Here is a 23,759-nt window from a genome sequence, read left to right as displayed (position 1 = left end):
AGGTATCTCGGCAAGTATATGTGTAGTTAGGCCCAAACCCGTTGTCTAGTGGGAATACATGTCATTTATACGTGCTGCGACTCTTCAGGATAGCCGTTTTTCTTTTACTATCTTTATTTTGGGCCAACCGCCATGATTACCACCACAACCACAACGCCGCTTCACCACAACCGCCACGACCTTCACGTCACACCTCGCAACCGTAGCATCGCCACCGTTCTTGCCCCGCTGTGGGTACCGGTGTTGGACTCGTGCAGGGCGCACGTTGAACAGCGTGTACAAAATCACGGATTTTGTGCTTCAAAAACGGATCAAAAACGACACACGCCCACTTTTTGCCGTCCAATCGGTGAGCGAGGGGCGATTTGGCCCCGCCTCCAGAACGATCGATATATGCAAATTTGTGGATCAAAAAGCCTTCACGCCCACTTTTTCTCGGGCCAATGGGGAGCGAGGTGAAAGGTCAAAGGGAGGGGGTAAAAGGCGAAGCTACGGGGGGATAAAAGGACCGTGTTCGTCAGTCAGAGCAGTGTGGAAGTCTGGAGCCCGAAGCCTGCAGTAGCTGGAGAAGCTGAAGAGAGTCGAACGAGGAGAGTCCAAAGAAGAGTCCAACGGGAGAGTCCAAAGAAGAGTCCAACAGGAGAGTCCAAAGAAGAGTCCAACGGGAGAGTCCAAAGAAGAGTCCAGAGTCGGAGAGTCCAGAGGCGGAGAGGCGGCAGCGGCGAAGGCAGACGAGGGGGTGCTCGCGTCGGTGTCGGGAGCTGCACGCCCAAGGGAGGCGACCTGGCCGAGGTGGAGACGCACACCAGGGATAATAAAGATCCTCTATACCCCGAGCATCAGCAACCCCCTCCTGTTTCCCCCCGCGCTGAGATAGTGCGACCAAGGGGGCCCCTTTCCCACCCCCTGCCAGACACTGTCCGCGAGGCCCGCGGAGTGAGGCGCCATCGCCGCTCCGCGTCTCATCACCAGACGGGTAGGCGCGACCCGGTCTCGGCCTCAGGCCCGCCTCATCCTTGAGGGTATTCTTTTCCTTGGTTTTGGGTATGTGTTGTCGGCGCCGTCTGTGAAGTAGAATTGTATAAGTGTTGCCGTGTGCTCGGTAGTCGGTATTAGCTCTGCATTGTCTTTGCTTTTACATTTGCTTTTTGTGTAAATGGAATTGTGTTTTCTTTTTTTTGTGTGCTTTTGGTGGAATTGAATGTGTGCTTCCCGTGTGCCGCGAATAAATGTGCTTTGTGTTGAACTGTTTCCCGCTTCGCTTCGTCATTTCTCCCATTGAATCCCCATCTTGCTTCACGTAAAGGGTTGGTAGTGGGCTGAATACGCCCGATAATTAATCGAACCGTCGAGGTCGACGATAACACCGCTCGGTTATTCTGATAGTACGGAACGGGTCGCTTAAGTGGCCCGTGTCCGAAGTCGACCTGCGGCGAGGTGCGATCGCCCGGTCTACCCTCCGCGTGGGTACTTAGGTAGGTCGAATTTGGCGAGCAACCCTATCCCACGCGGGGGCTGATTGGCTCGATCGTGGTGAGACCGAAAGGTCCACCCGTGACTGGTTCCCGGCGTTAGTCCGAGAGGGTCACGACTGGATTGTCCGTCCGGTGGGCGACGTGCCGCGATTCGAGTTACGTGGCCGTCAGCACGCCGGCGGGCGCGAAGACCGCAACACTGGTGTCAGGTCATGCGATACAAATTCATCGCCCTCCTCGCGGCACTGGTATCGGAGAACAGGAAAACGGGCTCTCCTGTCTCCGGCTAAATTCACGGGAATCGGTCCAGGGGTGAGAGAAGCGACCCCCGATTCCCTCCAAATTACGAGCGAGCTAAATTAACCCTTCACGAGAAGCAAGATGGCGTCTCAAGGCGAGCGGGTGCCGGGTGGATTAGGTATGTGTAATAGTAATGTAGAATCCATGGTCCAGGATGGAATCCCCGTGCAGGAAATGTTGATTGTGCAGGAACACGGACTCGCCCGACTGAACCCAGGGCCCGAGGTGGGTGCGGCAGCGTCCGCGGTGTATGACACCTCCCCCCCCCCTCTCCACCAAGACCCTTCCCCAACCCCTGCCGAAACGGCTCACTCAAGCGCACCCGACATAGCCCAGCTATGCGCCATGCTGGCGGCAATGACAACGAGGATGGATGCGAATACACAACAAATGAACGAAAAAATGGATACATTCACAAACGAAATAAAACGCATGAAAACTAAAATGGAAACAAACATGAAGGGAGAAACGAAAAAGTTCCGGGGTGAGACGCAGAACATGGGCCGATGCCTGCAGGCGGGCATGAAGGCCGTGACAAAGGAAATAATAGTGGAGACAAGGGAGGTAAAGGGTGAAGAGTTGGCAGAGACACGGGAGATAGAAAAAATAGAGGAAAGACTACACGAGGAAGACGGGGTAAGTGACGCACACACACACACGGAGGTAGTGGAGGACAATGGGGGTGAGCTGGCGGACTGGGTAGAGACCCAGTGCGAGCACCTGGATGGCCTCCTCCAGGAACGAGGGGAGGGAGTATGCCCCCTTGAGGCGAGTCACGACCAGGTGAGTTCGGTCGTGCTTTGCGAGGTTGAGAGGACGGGTGCTGTGGACGGGTGCACGGAGAGCTTGGGGGGTATAGAGGCCCCGGAGACCCTTGTGGGGACACGAATCCCCAGTGTAGTTGTCCCTGTGTGTGTGGTGCAAGGCGTGAGTGCGTCCCCGTGTGTGGAAGCGACCCCGTGTGTGAGTGGTGTGGTGGCGATGGTGCCGGAGTGCGTGCTTCCCAGCACGCCGTGTGTGGGTGAGGCACCGTGTGTGGAAGAGACCGCGTGTGTGAGTGTCGCCGTGTGTATGAGTGAGGTACCGCGGGTGAGTGCCCCCGCGTGTGTGGATGAGGCACGGAGTGCGAGTGAGGCACCGCGGGTGAGTGCCCCCGCACGCGTGAGTGAACGGCCGTGTGCAAGGGAGACCGTGTGTGTGAGAGAGCGGTATGTGAGGGAGATGTCGGTTGGCATGCGGGAGCACGCAGCGGCGTCTCCCGGTGTGAATGTGATGGTGTGGACTGTGTGCGTCGTAACACGCAGGTGTGCGTGTGTGGAATGGAGACGGAGACGGCGACATGAGAAGAGAGAAAGCCGAGTGGCGGCTGTAGTTGTTTCGAGGACCGTGCCGGGTTCACCCAGCAGTGAGCACGAGGTTCGTGCTGTGCAACGCACGAGACCACCACGTGCTCGCTTGCGAGAGTGAAGTCCCGGTCCGGAAACGCACGCGGTGGATTTGCCGATCCCGCGGACGGACAAAGTTTAGGCAGGTAAATGGATTTGGACCGAACGGGTTCTCCACGCGATCGTGTGTGTTAAGCTCCAACGGGCAAAGCACATGTGTTCGCGTGGGGAACCCCTCGAGACGTGGGGCTTGTTTTTTTTATGCGCACGGTGACGTCATGGCTGCACGTGTGGTTGGAATCCGGCAGGAGGGGTATCCCGGCCGGATGGTACCGTCCAAGGAGGGACGAGGAACACGTGCAGCTGCATGACGTCACGGGCAGGTGCAAAGTGCGCGAGTTGCCGCGCAGGTGCTGCGCATGGGAAAAAAAAGAAAAAAAAGAAAAAAACAAGCCTCACTTTCGGGTGCACAGGATTCCTGGGCAAGGGGTGGAAGACCCCCTTACCTGGGCACAGGATGAAAACTAGTTAGGGGGAAGGGTTAGCTTAGTTAGACCGACTTCATGGGGCAGGGGTAAGTCCTCATGGAGTCCGTGGAATGGATTAGTTAGAGGGATTGTAGCCAGATTTAGGTTGGGAAATAAAATGAATTATTTGGAGACATGGACAGACTTATGAATGTGTAGAGGGGACGTAGTTTAGCTACGTAGTGTTAAAAGGAACGTGCTACGAGTTTAAGGGATGACGTGGGAGCACGAGTTAGTTAGGGGATGCAGATAGAAGGATGGCAGAGTTCAGTGGTGAGTGTGTTGAAGAGTTGGTGAGTTGTGAAGCATGTGCTTGGAGTTGTGAGTGAAGCCAGCGGGTCTGTGTGAGTGGAGTGAATGGGGAATGCATGGTGCGATGAGTGATTGGGGGGAGGAGTGACTCCCGCCCAAGGGACCCCGGGGTCAGTGTAGAGTGAGTTAGCTGGGTTAGTCAAATTGAAAAATGGAGGTTGTTTTGTTGTTGGTGGGAGTGTAGGCTCGAAACCCATTTGGAGGGGTGCAGGAGCCCTGTTGACGGGCTTGGGAGCGTGGCTGCGAAAGGTGAGTATCGCTGAGTGGGTACCCCGGGCACCAGGCTAGTCGGCCGTGGTAGGCCATGGGCCCATGGGGGGCCGGGATAGAGTAGTGGGCACGGGTGCGCCTGCTTGGTGCGGGGGCCCGGGGCGCCATTAGCCGCGTGGGCAGTGTTGTGGGCACGGGTGACCCTCGGAAAGGGGCCCGGGAGGCCGGCCTGCCACGTGTGCGTTTCAGGGGAGGTGCCATGGGGGGCACTCCCCGGTGTTAGGGAGCTGGTAGGCTCGGAGGCAGTGTAGTGCCCGGGGGTGCCATAGCGGGAGATTCGGCAGAGGGTCGTGCCTGCCAAAGGGAGCCACGTGTCCCAGCCAGGAGACCGTGTGAGGGCACGGAGAGAAAATTGGGGGGCGAGGCCCGAAATTGTGAGGACACCAACACAGGCGACGGGAATCTGGGTTGTTAGAACCAATAGTTTAAGCGAGAGGCGCTTGTTGAAAGCCCCGGGGTAGTTTAACAGTTAAATGGTTAGGGTAGATTAGGAGATGTACCCCTCCGCACCATCCATCCCCTCGCTGTCGTTGTGGGCCGCTGGACCCACTTTGGTTAAAGATCGCCGAACTCTGGGGAGGCCATTCTGAGGCTTAGTTGGGCCTCGACACAGGACGTTAGCTCTCCCTTATTCCCCTCCGGGAAGGGAACGTAGGGGTTGGGAGTAGGCTAGGTGACAGGATAGGTTAGCCGAACAAGGACGATAAAGGGGGTTAGGGGACGATTTATAGTGGGGAAGTAAAAATAAAAACAACAAAAAAATAAGTGGGGGCTAAATTGGTTTTTCACAAATTAAGGGAGTGGGTATGTACAGTGACAGGCAAAGGCGATAGGTTGGGAGGGAGACAGGTAGGTAGGTCCGAGCCCGCCTTCCAAGTGGCCAGCACCACCGCACTCCCTCCACCAACCTCCACTGAACGGCAAAGGCTGGCCAACTTCATCGGCTGGCCGTGTTTTTCTTCAAGGCCTGTGCCGGCCCACTTCATCGGCAGCTGTTGTTTTGCTGCAAGGCAGAGGCCGGCTAACTTCGTCTGCAGCTGCTGTGCTGCAAGGCCTGTGCCGGCCGGATCATCTGCAGCTGTGGTACTTCAAGGCCTGTGCCGGCCAGTTCATCTGCCGGCTGTGTTTGCCTGCAACGGCCTTCTTCTGCGGGCTGTGTTTGCCTGCTACCTTTGCCATGCCATGCCCACTGCCCATGTTCACCAGCCCCGTTCAATTTTGCTTTGCCCCCCCCTGTTCATTTCCATGTGCGCCAGGATCAAGGCAACAGTTTGCAAGCTGCGAGAACTGCCCTGTTGGCAGCTACAACACGGGCCTGCAGTGGCGGCCCGTGCACCGTGTTTGTGTTCATGCATCCATTCGTTGTGCTCATTGCGTGTGCCACTTGAGCTGGCACGGAGACTGCGTTGTGCAGCCCATGCACCGTTGTGATTCACTGCGTTCAGTTCAAAAGGGAAGGCCTTGGACTGCGTGTGAGCAGCCAGCCACGTTCCCTGTCACCTGCATTGTTTGAGCCAGAGACTGCATGCGGGCAGCCTGGCTCCCTGCTAACTGCTTTTCTTTTGCAGAGTTCAATGATCCTGGGCCATGGTTTAGTGTAAAATTTGTAAGTTAAGATGTGCTGTAAATATGAGTGCGCCCCCGGCATGTATGTCTTAGCGCCGGCAATTTTATTTAAGTCGTCCGTGTGAGTGAGTTTGTTTAGATAGTTACGCAGCCCTCAGGTTATTTATTTTGGGGACACGAATACCATGAATGTCGCACTCAGGGATCCGTAGGTAAAATGTACTAGGGGAAAACTACACATGATGGCACACGAAAATTTGATGACTCGGGACGAGTCTGTAAAAGGGGAGGGGGTAGTGTTGTGGTTACCAAATTCGCAAACCACCATTCAGGTCCCTTAGGTGAGGTATCTCGGCAAGTATATGTGTAGTTCGGCCCAAACCCGTTGTCTAGTGGGAATACATGTCATTTATACGTGCTGCGGCTCTTCAGGATAGCCGTTTTTCTTTTACTATCTTTATTTTGGACCAACTGCCATGATTACCACCACAACCACAACGCCGCTTCACCACAACCGCCACGACCTTCACGTCACACCTCGCAACCGTAGCATCGCCACCGTTCTTGCCCCGCTGTGGGTACCGGTGTTGGACTCGTGCAGGGCGCACGTTGAACAGCGTGTACAAAATCACGGATTTTGTGCTTCAAAAACGGATCAAAAACGACACACGCCCACTTTTTGCCGTCCAATCGGTGAGCGAGGGGCGATTTGGCCCCGCCTCCAGAACGATCGATATATGCAAATTTGTGGATCAAAAAGCCTTCACGCCCACTTTTTCTCGGGCCAATGGGGAGCGAGGTGAAAGGTCAAAGGGAGGGGGTAAAAGGCGAAGCTACGGGGGGATAAAAGGACCGTGTTCGTCAGTCAGAGCAGTGTGGAAGTCTGGAGCCCGAAGACTGCAGTAGCTGGAGAAGCTGAAGAGAGTCGAACGAGGAGAGTCCAAAGAAGAGTCCAACGGGAGAGTCCAAAGAAGAGTCCAACAGGAGAGTCCAAAGAAGAGTCCAACAGGAGAGTCCAAAGAAGAGTCCAAAGAAGAGTCCAACGGGAGAGTCCAAAGAAGAGTCCAACGGGAGAGTCCAAAGAAGAGTCCAGAGTCGGAGAGTCCAGAGGCGGAGAGGCGGCAGCGGCGAAGGCAGACGAGGGGGTGCTCGCGTCGGTGCCGGGAGCTGCACGCCCAAGGGAGGCCGGCAGCGCGACCTGGCCGAGGTGGAGACGCACACCAGGGATAATAAAGATCCTCTATACCCCGAGCATCAGCAACCCCCTCCTGTTTCCCCCCGCGCTGAGATAGTGCGACCAAGGGGGCCCCTTTCCCACCCCCTGCCAGACACTGTCCGCGAGGCCCGCGGAGTGAGGCGCCATCGCCGCTCCGCGTCTCATCACCAGACGGGTAGGCGCGACCCGGTCTCGGCCTCAGGCCCGCCTCATCCTTGAGGGTATTCTTTTCCTTGGTTTTGGGTATGTGTTGTCGGCGCCGTCTGTGAAGTAGAATTGTATAAGTGTTGCTGTGTGCTCGGTAGTCGGTATTAGCTCTGCACTCCTCGTCCGGACGCGCAGGTCCACCTCACAACCGGTGCTGCCGCGTCTCCCGTCCGTGCCTTCGTGACAGGCCGCTCACCAAGCCGTGGGTGCAGGACTCTTCCCCCGACAAGACAAGCAGACAGGAAGCCTCGAAGAACCAACTCAACCCAAACCAACTCGACCAACTCTCGACCAACAACTCTCAAGGTCCGTCCTGTCCGCCTTTTGTAGCGCGGGGCTCCGCCCTTCGCTCCGCCCCGTTTTCGGCCCCGCCTCCCTTCGAGCTTCTTGGAGAAGCCTCTCGAAGGGGGGCATGACCTCGCTCTCCCTCCACCCCGTGCCGTGCGGGGGCTGGGGGAGTCAGTCTTGGCTCAGAGCCAGGGAATTATTCCCCCAAAAAGAGGCCCCCACCTTTTCTCACCTTTGACCCCCGGCTCAGATCGCACTTCCCCCACACCGAGCGCGGAGAATTTCGACGGGAGAAACAGGCGGGAAAACCCCCGAGCATCGTTGTTGGTTTTTGTTTGTTCCCGGAGATCGTAACCGCACAGGGCCTACTGAATGGCAAGTGGCGAAGATGTGGTAGCGTAGATGGTGGAGGTGGCGTGGTTGTAGTCTCTTTGGTGCTGTGGTGGGGATGGCGTGGTTGTAGTGTGGTTGGCGCTGTGGTGGGGATGGCGTGGTTGTTGAAATGCTGTTTGTTTGAAATAAAAGATAGAACAGAAAAATGGCTGACTCAAAGCGTCGCAGCCCGAATGAATTACATTTATTCCATCTAAACAACGGGTTTGGGCTAACTACACATGTACTTACAGAGATATCTCACCTGAGGGCCCTTTATGGTATAATGCAAATTTCTACATCCGTAACAATATATATATATATATATATATATATATATATATATATATATATATATATATATATATATATATATATATATATATATATTACAACATTGCAACAACTGTATGTTGTACGTATGGTGGTGACAGCAGCTGCAGAGTTTGGTGGCGTGGGAGTGAAATTGAGCGAATGAGTGGTGTGTGCACACACACAGACCTAACCTGAAGGCCCTGTCACACCTTGACGATTTAGCCAACCTATGCCTGACGTATGCAAAATTGGGCTAAAACGCTGGCACACGTTGAATACGTTACGGGTAAGTTTGTATACGTTAAGAGCACGCTGAAAAACACTGCCATATGTCGTAGTATGCTGGCTTTCATCGTTGTACTTTGCAGTTGTCCTCAAATTTTAGCATGCTTGAAATTTTACGACGTATGCCAGCGTATGACTCACATGTTCCACGACACTGGCCATAAGTTGTAGGCACGTTATGCGATCATTGACACACGTCGACATACGTTACTCGTAAGTTACTCATAAGTCGAAACACGTCGAGGTAATGATTAGAGTACCCGAAACTTATTTATAACCTATGAGTAATGTGTTGTAGGCACATTAAACGATCGTTGAACACACGTCAAGGCACGATATGCGATCGTTGACACACGTCGACACACGTTACTTGTAAGTTACTCATAAGTCGAAACACATCGAGGTAATGCTTAACGTACCCAAAACGTATTTCTAACCTATGGGTAACATGCTTTGAACCTATGTGTAATGTACCTCCAACGCATATTGACGTATGTAGACGTATTTGATTGACGTCTTCCGGACGACCACAGAACTTACTGAACGTGTTTCTAATTTACAGCTGCCGTATAATGGCGTATTGGCAGCGTTTAAAAAAAAACAACAACAATAACTTCCAATATTTCATCACGTGCCTTGACGGAGCCAAGGAGAAAAAAATAAAATGTGCCTTGACGGAGAAAATAAGTTTCGGATATGCTAAACATTACCTCGACGTGTTTCAACTTATGAGTAACTTTAAAGGAACTTGTGTCGACGTGTGTCAACGATCGCATATCGTGCCTACAACTTATTCCCAGCGTAGCAGAACGTGTGAGCCATACGGCGAGTACGTCGTAAAAATTTTCAGCATGCTTGAAATTTCACGACGTACTAAACGTACCACGAAATATGACAGCGGACTTCCTCGTTTTTCAGCGTGCTCTTAACGTATACACAACTTACCCATACCGTATTCGACGTGTGTCAGCATTTTAGACACATTTTCATAGGTCGGCATACGCTGGCTAAATCGTCAAGGTGTGACTGTGATGTTGACACTTCCAATTCTCAGGCGGTTATGATTTAAATCGGCGAGTGGCAGGTTTTTAACAGGCTACGCCATGAATTCGTCGGCGATACGTGCAGCGCGCTATGCCTAAGTTAAACTATCGTTGGGCATAGGTTGTGAACGCCGCCAACAGGCTAAGCATTCGTTGGTATAAGTTATCTATAAGACAAGGAAACGTTCTGTGCCCGTTATTAATATGTTATACATACGACCAACATGTTATGAATACGACCAAAACTTAAAATAAAAAAACATCAAAATTTCAGCATACGCCAACGTTTTACATACATTTTTATACGTTGCCATTGCTGGCTAAATCATCAAGGTGTGACAGCGCCTTGAGGAAGGGCCCCATGGCCGGGCTAATGCGGAAAAATGACGTGGGGTCGCACCCTATAGTCCAAGCAGCCGGAACCGCAGGCGGTGGATCAATCTGCACTCACCAACATGGGGCAGAGGAAGCATGCAGGAGGGGGCAGATGGGTTGGAAACCAAAGAAGAGAAGGTGGGAAGGTGGAGGTGGTGTTGGTTGAGGAAAGAAGACTACAGGAAGGGGGTGGGGGGGGCAGTGCCGGATTAACCATTAGGCAGACAAGGCCATGTGCCTTAGGGCCAGCCAAAATTTCGGGCCAAAAATTCTTTTCAGATTAAATATTTGTCTTTTTTTGTATTAAATATTTTGTTCTTGAATCAGTTCATCTTTTGTCTGGGGTCCATTTCCATGAGCCCGAGATCTAATTTAAATGTTTCAGGCCATTCTCTGAAATTTCAAAATGTACCTTAGGGCCAGCCAAGGCTTAATCCGGCACTGGGGGTGGGGGGGGGGGAATAAGGGGATCACACGTGGGGTATTCAAGATGTTCTCAGAACGAGATTTCACAATCCAGTTCAACATTCTCACATCAGTGTTCCTGCTGGGATACACAATACATCATTAAAAAACAAAAATTGTTCTTTTTGTCTCTGCCTAAAACACTTTCCTACACACATGAAGGAATGGGGTTGGGGATCTTTTAATATTACCTTTCAAATAGCTACAAAAGATTAGGTATCATTGAGCGATTAAAAAATTAAAAGAAAAGAAAACATTTCAAAAACAATCAAACTTTTTTTTGTAAAAAATTTTTTTAATTTTTTTTTTTGTCCTAAAACACACGCTGGCACTTACTGATGAACCTCTGAAAATTTTGATGAAGATATATATATATATATATATATATATATATATATATATATATATATATATATATATATATATACATATACATATATACACACACACACACACACACACACACACACACACACACACACACACACACACACACACACACACACACACACACACACACACAAAATAATGTACGCACACTCTATTGGACTAATCCGAGCTACCAAACTGATGTAGACAATGTTTGGGCTAATGTCAGTGTGTTCACTGTTTATTGTCCAAGATCGGGTGAGTGAGTGTGTGTGTGTGTGTGTGTGTGTGTGTGTGTGTGTGTGTGTGTGTGTGTGTGTGTGTGTGTGTGTGTGTGTGTGTGTGTGTGTGTGTGTGTGTGTGTGTGTGTGTGTGTGCGCGCGCGTGCGTGTGTGTGAGAGCACATGCCCCAAAGATCAATTACAAATTCGTAAATTTTAAAAGTAGAAAATGTTTGTAGTCTCAGACTGGTGTGAGTATGTCATTTCTATAACATCTTGAGTGGCCCTCAGGTTTTGTGGGAAACATCGGACATACTACAACGTGTGGTGGAGGAACAAAGGTGTCAAAAGGAGATTTAAACAGGAACACAAGTGATTAAGAAGTTGAGGCTGCACTTCGAATGGCATATTCTACATTTGGATGGAGAGCGATGGGGCCATTCTGAGGTTGTCTGATTGTTTTAGTCCAGGAGGCATTTTTGAGGGACAGCTCGATTGTGCTCCACAAAATGGCTTTTGTGATAAACTATAGTACCATTTCTGGTACTGCACCTGCCTAATTTCTGGGAATCATAATATAACAACTTGAACAGATTTCTCTCGTGGAAAGGACAAAATCCCCAAACGCTAAGGTCAACCACGAGTACCTCCAAATGTGGCCCACCTGACCACAAAATCAGAAAACGTCTTCAAACCCAGGTAGAACCATTTTGGTGCTAATGTATAATGGAACTGGAGCTTTGGGCCTTTCATATGTAATACCACATAGTCACCCTGCAGCGAGCCATTTCGTTTGTTTTTGGCCAGGTCATGAATCAGGCCAAATGTTATAGGAAATTGATTAATGACTGGGGCTAACATAAGTGACATCATTCCAACGTTTCTCAGACCATTTGCACGGAATTTCAGAATGTCACCTCCAGCATCATGCCACACTGATACCCGATTAAAGGTTGTCATGTGATACTACATAGACAAGCATTAATCTGTGATTGGTCATGTTACATCCATCCATTGGGACCATACCCTGAACAGAGTATCAGTGGCTGCTGAAGCAGTCTCCTGAGCTATTGAGCACAACCCTGAACAGGTCACCACTCCAACACAGGATACTTAAATGGCTGAATCACCCCAGCAATCTGGTACTCATTTTGTCGAGCTCTGAATGATGACAAGCTGTCAACCCCACCTGGTATTAATTCATCGGTCGAGCAGGATTTGAACTCAGCACCCTGGGGTCCCAAGCCCACCACCTTAACCATTAAGCCAACACCAGGCAACATGTCCATATGATAATCAGGTCATACAAAAGTTGAATCCTGGTAATACAGACAACGCTGCAGGTTAAAAAAGAGGAGATGATAAAAAGGCCCTTATGGTCCACCTCCTTCCTCCTGGGTGTATAGTCGACCAGGTACACAACGCCTGTGCAGCAAAGGTGGAGTGCAACTTTTTTGTTGGGGGAGGGGATGGGGAAGGGTGCAAGTGGCTGTTCAGGTGAAGGTAATTTAACTTGTGGATTTACTGATTGTCAGTGGTACTATAAAATTAATGTACAATGTACATGGAATCAAAAATAGTTTACTTTCACCGATTAACGCTTTGAACCCTAACGGCCGTTTTACCAGCCGCTATTCAAACCTGCGTATACCTAAGCAGCTGGATTTTTCTCGATGGAGCCCAGGGTCGGGGAGCCAAAAGTCCTCGGAGCTCAGGGTTCAAAGGGTTAATCCAATCACCCCACATTTCTTATTTGTCGTAACAAAAGTATAGTGGCCACCTTGACCAGATCATATCACAAACAAGAATCGAGTAATCATGAAAATAATTAATTGTGAGTATCAAGAACTGAGCATTTTCATGTCATGATGTATCATATAAATCTTTTCCTGGTTTTACAAATACATTTGGACTCCTACACAGGAAAGATGGAGAGAAAGGAAGGAAACACTGAAAACAGCAAGTAAGAGGGTTGGGATAGGGAGGGTTAATGGGGGTAAAAAAAGAACATGGATCAGCAAAGGGGATGATATGAGGTGTTAGTGCACTACCTGTTTAAAGCCCTAGAGAGAAGAGTGGGAAAGGACATCTTCTGGAAGGTGGTTCCATAGATGGGAGAAGTGAAGAACAAAGGAGTTGGTGTCCGGTCAGCCTGGATTTTGGAAGTTTAATGAGGGGGTGGGAGGGGGGGTTGCTTCTGTATGAACGCATGGATCCTGGAGTTGCTGAGGAGGGTCAGACAACTGAGAGAGTAGAGGAAGCAATATCCGAGACGAGGCAGTAAAAAAAAAACAAACAGACCACCGATATTCGTGCAGGTCGGTCGTCTGCTTTTTTTGGTCTCAAAAAACAGAGACCATCATGCAGCAACTGTGATGATGGGATTCGAAAACAGAAACCACCGACCTGCCTGTGACGTGAAAGAAGCAAACCTTGTGCTTTGGTCTCATCGTGAGAGAGTCCAATTATGTCTACAGAGAGCTTGAGATTCCACAGAATCCACGAGAGACAGATGTGATGCTGAGACACCAGCCCTGAGGGCAGAGCACCACTCCATTGAGCTACAGACAAAGACGTTGTAGAATTTGAGTAGTTCTGATTTTCCAAGGAAAGACTTGGATCAACACAGGATACATGGTCTGTGGCTGGCTTTAGAGGCCAGCTCTACTATGTGGTTGGCCCAGGAGAGGTCATGGCTGATGATGAGGCCAAGTTGTTGAAGCCTTTTCAATGGAAGCTAATAGGGGATTCAGTCCAGGCAAAAAGTGTCAATCTCTCAAGCTGCAAGGTTAGGATTAATGTCGAGTACACCTGCATACTTCCACAAGAGTGAATGAACACCTTAGCACCGAGTTTCAACAATTTCCATTGATTATTTTGAGAATCGGCTCTACAACTCTGATTGTGACGTTCAAAACAGGAAGGTACAAGTGCCGATGCCATTGGGTTTTTTTCAGGTGTGCTTCCAGCCTCATGTGTGTTCAGGTGCATTTGTTGCCTCACTTGCATGCTTTTTGATCCAAAGTTGTTCGGACAATAGTGTCTGTAAAAATTGGAAAAAAAATTCAGCTCTTATTCCCATTTGAAGCGTCTCTTCTGCAATTCTGCAATTTATTTCCACATTTCATTCCAGCCATTTATTTTTTTTTCCCTGTGATTCAGGAAGCTTTTGCAAGTGTGATAACTTCCATGAAGTCCTTTGTGAGAGACATGAACTACTTTCACAAATCTTTGAAGACAATTAAGCTTGCAATTAACAGAACACCGTTGGTATGTTGATGTAGACCACTTGCGTCCATAGAACACATTTTCATCAACTTACAGAGTTCTTTAGGACACCGCATGATGGCAGTGCATTGCTTGATTATCCACAAACACACCTTCTACTTGCATGCCCAATGTGTGTCACTCGGCTGCACAATCTCTTGACGCTTAAGATCTAAAGCTTTATGCATGTCGATAAATACCTGATGATTGGTTGACTCAGCAGAAACGGAATATAATCATCATACTACAATACCCCACTTAGTGTCTGTCTGTCTGTCTGTCTGTCTGTCTGTCTGTCTGACGGTTTTTTGACCGTGATACATTCAGTCGTTATTTATCCCATCTCAACCAAACTTGACAGAAGGATGAAGGGTCACTCGATAGAGGTTATAGAGACTTTATTCCCCTACCCACCTCATTTCCCACGGGGTTGTTCTGCCTTCAGTGAAGTCCGGGTTGAGTTATATATCCATGTTTTCCAAGGCTGCTTCTAATAACAACACATAGCATAATATTAATGTTATTACAAAACATTATCAATGCTAATAATATCCCCTATCCCCAAGGGGATCTTCCTCCTTGAACAAATGCCATGTTCACATGTACAAATAGCTTAGCGTGGCGTTTTATGGGGCTTGAAAACAAGGAAGGGGAAGAGACCTACCGGAAGTATAAAATATTACATTCCACAAACAGAAGAATAGACCCGAGACTAAATCTACTGCAATCTATATACCACAGAGACGATAACAACATGACCGTTCCTGGCTCTCCCGAAGGGAGTGGGGGTACTATAGTTTCTCAAATACTTTGAGGAAGCCCACAGCATAATGGGTTTCTTGACAGCATTCCACAAGGACAAGGTTGAGTTTGTGTGCCATACCCAATGTACATAATTGCTAATGGATGATCTTCTTTCATCTGCTGCTGAACTCCAGTTGAGTGTCGTGACATCATAAATTCACTCTCATAATACTGTGCAACTATTCTGCAACCCAAATGTCTCCAAAACTTTATTGATGGCAGGACAGTGCCAATACATTTAGGAACAAGAAAAAGAGCAATCAAAGATTGCAGCCCCTCACCAGGACTTATTTTGTGCGGTGTTTGTGAAATTTTGTGTGGTGCATTTTATGTGGTGTTTGTGTAGTTTTGTGTGGTGTATTTTGTGTGGTGTTTGTGGAGTTTTGTGTGTTACGTAATTAATATGACACATAATTAGAATTTCCGTTTCTTAACAGCTGGCAGTGATGACCGGGTACCAAGACGTCCCACTTTGATTGGACACCTGACCCTTACCCATGATGTTTTTTTGGATGCTCTTAGAGCACCCTTATTCTGGACATTTCCATCTGTCTGTCTGTCTGCGAAACTTTGGTCAAGCCTCGGGGCTAAACCACTCAAACGATTCCAATGAAATTTGGTAGGTAGAACCAATATTTCTGGGAATCGTGCGCTTTCGAATATGGGACCCCGGGCCCAAGCAACGGCATAGCAACGGCCCTTTAAAGTGGTCAAAAAATCGAAAAAAAATCAAAAATAAATTTATGGAAAAATCGAAACTTAGAGTTCTGTGCGCAATCTATCTTGCTCCCTTCATGCCAATTTGCAGCCATAACAAAAAATATTTGTAGGAGGAGATAGGTTTTGGGCGAGTACATGTCGAACATTTCAGAAACGGTTAATTGGGAATATCTCTAAGAGAAAGAGTCTGATTTTGATGAAACTTGGGTGAAATGTGTACAATGTGGCTAGCATGTACACAAAAATGAATGGTTGCTATGCACACCTCCGTTGCTTAGCAACAGCTAACATACTTTATCGTACATCGTACACTAATTGTGGACTGTACAAAAAAATCAATACCTCCGAAACTGGACCTCCGAGGGACCTGGTTTTTTTGTGCCCAAGGAGAATGTCTTACAGCATCATATAAAAAAATAAAATCTTTAGCGAAGAGATAAATGGAATTACCAGGGCTGCCATTTGTTAGAGTCTCTTTGGAAACATGCCTGAAATTTCACAAGGCGGGTTTCTGGGCGCAAACTAAGAGGGCTGTGATAATCATATTTATTGTGCTAAATTGATTGATAGCATGCACATGAATATCGGCTAGTCGTGTCGGCCAGCTTTCCATCGAGAGCGAGCAGCCATGTTGCCTACCGGCTTGTTTAATTATTATTCAGTTGAATTTCGAATCTATCCATTATCCATTAACAATTAAAACAAGCTCAAATGAGCGAAGATCGTCGTCCTCTTAATGATGATGTCATAAAAACGAATATGACGTCATTGTGATGTATCAGGTTTGCGATAAATTGTCTGTGCTAATGCCCGGCTTGATTCCCGCAAACAAAATTCAAACAGCTTGCCTAGTTTCGGAGATAATGGTATAGGCGATTTCCATTAGCGGTGATATTATGATGTCAACTTTTTTTCTAGGAAGAATTTCCAAAATCGGAGATGGTTACTGCCTGCGCATGGGCTTTCTGCATATACATGGCAAGTTTCACAAAGATCCGATGAAAACTCTGGGTTGTGAAACAAAAAATGTCAAAAAAATAGGAATGACGTCATAAAAATTGATATGACGTCATAGTAATGTATCATATGTGCGGTAATTCATCTCTGCTAATGCTCTGTTCGATTCCTGCAAACAGAATTCAAAAAGCTTGCCTAGTTTCGGAGATAATTTTTTCGGTGATTTCCATTAGCAGAGATATTTTGACGTCATAACTTTTTTTTCTTGGAGGAATTTTCAAAATCGGAGATGGTTACTGTCTACGCAGGGTATTTTTACATATATATGCCAAGTTTCAGGAATTTTCGATGAAAACTGTAATCTGTGAAACAAAAAAGTCCACAAGAAGAAGAACAACAACAACAACTTGAGTAAGACTTAGAGATCCTCCACGAGGATCTAATAAGTTCAATTCAAATCAAAGGGAAAACCAAATATGTACAGTCCTGCATTGGAGTAATCAGAAGGAACACAAACAAGCGAAAAGAAAATATGAAGTTGTCAGGAAGAACCTGGATAGGATTCGGGTTTAAACTGCTACTCCTCTATCCTCAAACCCATCCAGGCACAGCCAAGTGAGCCTTATTCAAAAAATAATAATAAAATCAAAAAACCCCAAAAAGAACCCATATCAAAAAAAGTCAATAATTCTGGCTGCCAGACCATGTATTCGATCAACTTGAAATTTAAAACATGCAGTTCTGTGTGCAAGGGAGCATCATAGTCAGGGAGCATCATAAGTCCCGTGGGATTTTTGGTGTGAACGCAAACCACCATGCTCGACTCTTCAAGTGGACCCTAATGATTAATAAAACGCTTGTTGGCACTCTGGGAAATGGTGCGGACGTGTATTTTGAACACATTTAACATTTTTTGAAGAATGACTATTTTACGCTGCTTAAAAAGTGACATAATGTCACCCTGACCCCTCCATATACCACCAATTTTGTCATATTTGGTATCAAATTGACCGGCATGAACCTCTGCATACTCATAGGTCATTTATTCGTCAATATATGAGCCATATCATGAATAAATCACACAAAAATCAAAATTTTGACCATATTTCGACTTCGGTTTCACCGTTCGCAGTTCACCAAAATACCTTTTTCTCAACATTGTGCTCACTAATCTGCTAATGAATAGTATTGCAACGTACCTATGTTATCACTAGTTCTTTTGGTATTTTATACATATCATTCACTTGATAATTCAACGAGATATACCTCAAAATGTAACCCTACCCCCTAATGAATCGGAAGGTTACTCTTTCCGACATCTGTAAATTTGGATGCATGATTTTGTAAACACATGCCACAAATCCTACTGTGGATGATTGGGTTGAGGTAGTCTTCCCATAGGACTATAGTAACCATGGTATCCACTAATATAAGCATTTCTCTCTTTCAGATGTGATGCTGCTGAAGAGCCACAAGATGATACATTCAATGCAATATAGCTGATTCTGCATAAAAACATACTTTTATGTTTTTCACTGTTATGTTTTTCAGATGCAGCAGAACAACTGACAAGAACAGAAAGGGTCATCGGTAGTTTGTAGACACTAGATTGGAACTCCAGCATACTATCCCTCTCTTGTACCCAGTGATGGCTTATTGCGTATTCTGCTATTGCTAACAAATGCTTCCACATTCTAATACATCACCTTGTAAACATCGAAATGGAGTCAGCCACAAAAACTGTATTTCCTCCGGAGAAAGTTGCGAGAGTAGACACTGATTATTCCTTGTGTATTATTTGCCAAACGAAAAGTGCCGCAACATTAGTTCAGAGTCCCAGTGCTTATGAGAAGATATTACTCTGTATCAGAGAGCGAGCTAAATACGGTGACAGAGACTATCCCAAAATCAGCCGGCGACTTGGAAATGTCTCCAGCCAGGACCTGCAGGAAAAATCTGCGTCATGGCACAGGAAATGTCAGCAGAATACTGTCCATGCTGGAATGCTCAACAGAGCAAAAGGACACTACGAGAAACGATTATCATCCAAAGGAATCCATGATGAAAAATCCTCTCAGGCCTCAACTACATTTAAACGCTCTCATTCAACCCCATACAAGAGTGGCCTGTGTTTCTTCTGTGATCTTGGAGCAACGCGTACTAATTCACGACATCTACTCGCCGCTGGAAATGCAAGAGTTTCTCTTAAGGAAGCCATTGCAAAAAGTGGAGACGAACAGCTTCGTGTGAAGCTCAGTATTTCAATAAACCCCACAGACGCACATGCCATCGATGTTAAATACCACAAGCGATGTTGAGCAATTCATGGAACAAATGTTTGGCGTGTCAAGAAATCATCACAAGTTCCTCAAGCCAGTAATGTAGTTGAAGTTGCAGCAGAAATTGAGTTCCTGAGCCCAGCAGAAGGCATGATGTTGGATGGAAAGATCCTCAACATGGGTGAACTACAAGACACTTTCACTGCAATAAGATCTGCTAACAACGTGACCCATCCAGAATGCCCCCGCAAGGTAATCAAGCAACTGCTGCAGAACGAAATACCCAGTATAGAGTTCAACAAACCGAAGCGCATCAATGAGCCAGAACGTTGGACAATCAAAACTACCAGGGATGAAGCCATTAACCGGATGGAGGAAACAGAGATGGGGATGGAATCGGACATGAGGGTGCTATACAAAGCATCTTCAATTTTGAGGAGAGCGATACACAAGGCCGACAAATGGACATTCACTGGAAACTTATCTGACTCTACGAGCGAGCATGTTCCAGAAGAACTCTACATATTTTATAGATGGTTAATCCAGGGCCCAAACACAACATTGTCAACAGACAAGGAATACTTCGTCGTCAACAAGCATGCCGTCAGTCTGGCACAAAGTACTGTGGCGAAGTACTTGTCACCACAACAAGTTGTAAACAAGGTAACGAAGACCTTCAAAATGACACACGAGATGCCACAGCAACTGGCTATCGGAAGAGCCATGAGGCAAGCCACCAGGAGCAAAAAAGTTGTTGATATGCAACATAAGTTCAGAGTGTCTGTGGAGTACAACAGATTACTCAGAATAGAAGGGCAGATAGCATCTACCGTACTTCAGAGAATGGCAATAAACGATGGCCTTTACATGCCCCCAGATGTTGTGATGGGAAGATACTTGTTCTTTGAAGTCGACAATGTCGATTTTGCGGAGGACACTTCCATGTCTGAAGTCATCATGCCATCAGTTCAAGACAGTACAAGAACAGAGCAGGATGACGACTCGTCTCTCCTGGAAGTGGTTCTATTGGATGCCATGGCAGAACTGCAATCTCTGGACAAGCCAGACCACATCAGGAACTGCAGAGAGCAAGCAGAGCACTTTACGACACGGATCTTGCAGAAATACAGGAAGGGTGATGAAATTCACTTGGTTTTTGACCGCTATGATGTTTCCTTTTCTTTGAAGACAGCCACTCGTGATAGACAGCAAGGCAGCCAGCCCGTGGTATCCTATCACATCACAGACACTACAAACATAGCCAAGGTGTCGATGAAGCAATTACTGGCGAGTGTGAAGACGAAGATGGCATTAACTGGTTATCTTGCTGAGAAGATGTTGGAAAGAGCAAATGCCATGGGGAAGCACATGGTCGTGGCATGGGGATCACAGTGTAAAGCAACTCATACAAACATGGCATACCTCCAAAGTGACCAAGAGGAAGCAGACACTAAGCTCCTCTTGCACGCTGTCGATGCAACCAGTCATGGTGCATCCAGTATTGCCATCCACTCCCCAGACACCGATGTCTTCATTCTGGCACTTCGGTGGTATCCAGTCTTATGCAGGAACACAACTTTTGTTACAGGGACAGGAAAAAAGCGCCGCACTGTTCCCCTCCAAATGATTTACCGATCTCTGCGACCGATTCAAGTAGCAGCTTTACCGGGACTCCATGCTCTGAGTGGAGCAGACAACACCGGAAGTTTCGCCGGAAAAGGCAAAATGGCTTTCTGGAAGGCTTTCCAACATGCCAGTGATGAGGTCATTACTGCACTTGGATCCCTGGGAACACCATCACACTCGAGTACTGACACACTGAACTCCATCGAAACGTTCATCTGCTCAATGTATGCCCCTCAAACACTGCTCACCAAGATAGACAAGCTCAGATGGTGGATGTTTTCACAGAAACAATCCCAGTCCGAGAAACTCCCTCCAACACGTGATGCCCTCGAACAAGCCATCAGTCGTGCCCACTTCCAAGCCATCGTGTGGTTCAACGACACGACACCAAATCCACAGATTCCATCACCACAAAACTATGGCTGGAAACTTGAGGAGGCAAAATGGGTTCCAGTCATGACCACTCAACTCCCAGCACCAAAGTCTGTTATTCATTTCGTGAAATGCAACTGTTCCCAGTTGAGATGTCAAACAGCACGATGCACCAGGAGGACTCGTGAAAGCAGGACTCGAGTGCACAGACATGTGTGGATGTTCCAGTCTGGAAGACAACTGCGAAAACTCGCACCACTCAACCGACGACGACAAGGATGAAGTACCAGATGAACACGATAACGATGATGACAGCGACGAGCTTTTTGGATGAGAGCTGACTGCCATGGGACTTATGCATACGTATGAACTCAGGGGTAGGGTTACATTTTGAGGTATATCTCATTGAATTATCAAGTGAATGATATGTAGAAAATATCAAAAGAACTAGTGATAACATAGGTACATTGCAATACTATTCATTAGCAGATTGGTGAGCACAATGTTGAGAAAAAGGTATTTTGGTGAACTGCGAATGGTGAAACCGAAGTCGAAATATGGTCAAAATTTTGATTTTCGTGTGACTTATTCATGATATGGCTCATATATTGACGAATAAATGACCTATGAGTATGCAGAGGTTCATGCCGGTCAATTTGATACCAAATATGACAAAATTGGTGGTATATGGAGGGGTCAGGGTGACATTATGTCACTTTTTAAGCGGCGTAAAATAGTCATTCTTCAAAAAATGTTAAATGTGCTCAAAATACACGTCCGCACCATTTCCCAGAGTGCCACCAAGCTTTTTATTAGTCATTAGGGTCCACTTGATGGTGGTTTGCTTTCATACCAAAAATCCCACGGGACTTTATTTTGTGCAAGATGCTGCCTGACTATCACTACCAGATCATAATTATGAAGTTTCACAGCAATTGATTAAGCGGTTCCAGAGAAAACATTATTTAATATTTTTCTTCAATCCAATATGGCTGTCAAACCATGTGACCTATCAATTATTATGTATGTTCTTGATAGTATTATGTATGATAGTATGTTCTTGTCCTGATTTCCTCAGTTCTAGCCATTCGGTAATCCGGCTAGAAGGACCATGAAAAGTAGGATCGGGAGCAAACTACCTCTGAGAAAAACTGAGAAAAGGGAATAGCTGACCCAAGAAGGTCACCACTATCAAAGCTTTTTTTTGTTTGATGTCATGAGACACTGGATTTTAATGTCCAATGGTTTATTGAAGCCAAAACACAAAGCTGTCCAGGGATATAGAGCACAATGGCATGCAGGAAGCATGTCATAACCGAGCTTCTTCGAAATGGAACAAATGATGAGATCAGAAAAAAAGAAAGATCAATATGACAGGCCCGTACAAAACTGAGATGGTGTCAACGAGATGCATGGAAACACTTTCCGTCAATTGTAATTAAATTACACCAATTGGGTTAATTTATGCAACTCCCCAGTTGTATTCACCACTGCTATAACCCACTGGAAAATTCACAGCAACATCCCACCTTCAGTACTTCCTCGATTTCTGTACATCCAGCAACTCATGTCCCACCTCGCAAGGTCAGTTACTCAATATCTACATTAAATCTCACTGGTACTTTATTCACTCACGTGTTGTCCTGCATGTGGCAAACTGCCAGGACATTCACAGTCTGTCCCACTGAATGACTCCACGAGACCCGAGGAACTCTTTTGCTTGGGCTCTGTTGCCTATTGTGCCATTTCCAAAAACTCAGCATCTGGAGGATGTGTAATTGTTGTGCACACCACTAAACTTCACAGTTTCACCGAGTCACCTCCCAGACCTAGCAATGGCAACTTCTCAGACTCCACCTTCAAATGCCCTTTAGAAAGGTCTGATTTACAATCATTTATGGATCAGGAAACAACCAATGAACAGGCAAGATCGCACAACTCCACCACCCATACTTCAGTGCAATACTTCTATTTCAAATGTATTTGTGCCCAATTCCAACCTCCCAGTTTGTCACACAGTATTAAGGTTCTTTACTCAATCTCAACTAGATACTCCGGAATGGAATGGTGCAAAACTAAGCAACTTAGTACTGACTATTTGTCTTTCTGCCCTTCTCATTCTGCTCTCCAGTCTATTCTTGGAGAGAGAAGATTCATAACAGTCTCTCCCTCTAAAAACTGCTTGTTCTTGAGAGACAATTCTCGATCAGGAAGTAACCGGAAATCTCTTGCACCCTGTTGATGTTTCCACCCAAGATAAAGACCAACTTCAACATTACAACTTGTTTCCCTTTTACACAAACCAACTTTTAGAATAAGAATCTCACCACGACAAACATGACACAGTTATGTACAATGAACTAAACATACTCCGTATCGAATCTTAGATATACAAAGCATTAACCTTGCTTTACCCAATATACAACCTAACACACAAATAAATTGTGACAGCATCACGGCCCAAAACAGGCACAGTTATCGCGCGTTCCATAAACAGCCTATGTTCTCTCAGTGCAGTGAAACTTCCATCCATCCAAAATTTTGTTCAACATCGCTGGGCTTACAGTTGTACACTGTCCTCAGAGTTAATTATGACTTCACAGGCCACATCTTGAACCTTGCAGATACTCTCGAATTCCCAAATCCACTAACATTGTAATCAATAACTATAATAAAGGGGCTCTAAGAGTTTTTTCCCAGCTGGATACTGGCCCATGGACCCAGCTCGATTTGGATTGACTGT

The 23,759-nt window shown here is 46.8% G+C and overlaps 1 protein-coding gene across 1 annotated transcript; it reads left to right on the top strand.

The window, feature by feature from the left end:
- Nucleotides 1-18,674: 18,674 nt before the first annotated feature.
- Nucleotides 18,675-21,508, top strand: LOC147017493 (uncharacterized). The gene is made up of 2 exons (XM_085847938.1): nucleotides 18,675-19,669; nucleotides 20,095-21,508. Exons 1-2 carry the CDS (start codon nucleotides 19,617-19,619, stop codon nucleotides 21,296-21,298), a joined length of 1,257 nt encoding a protein of 418 aa, XP_085704064.1. The 5' UTR covers nucleotides 18,675-19,616; the 3' UTR covers nucleotides 21,299-21,508.
- The last annotated feature ends 2,251 nt before the right edge of the window (nucleotides 21,509-23,759 follow it).

The sequence above is a fragment of the Eptatretus burgeri genome, chromosome 11 (genome assembly GCF_056783735.1).
Source record: "Eptatretus burgeri isolate ZD-2024b chromosome 11, Ebu_testis_v1, whole genome shotgun sequence".
NCBI classification, from domain to species: Eukaryota; Metazoa; Chordata; class Myxini; order Myxiniformes; family Myxinidae; genus Eptatretus; species Eptatretus burgeri.
This window is presented reverse-complemented; position numbering and strand designations above follow the sequence as displayed.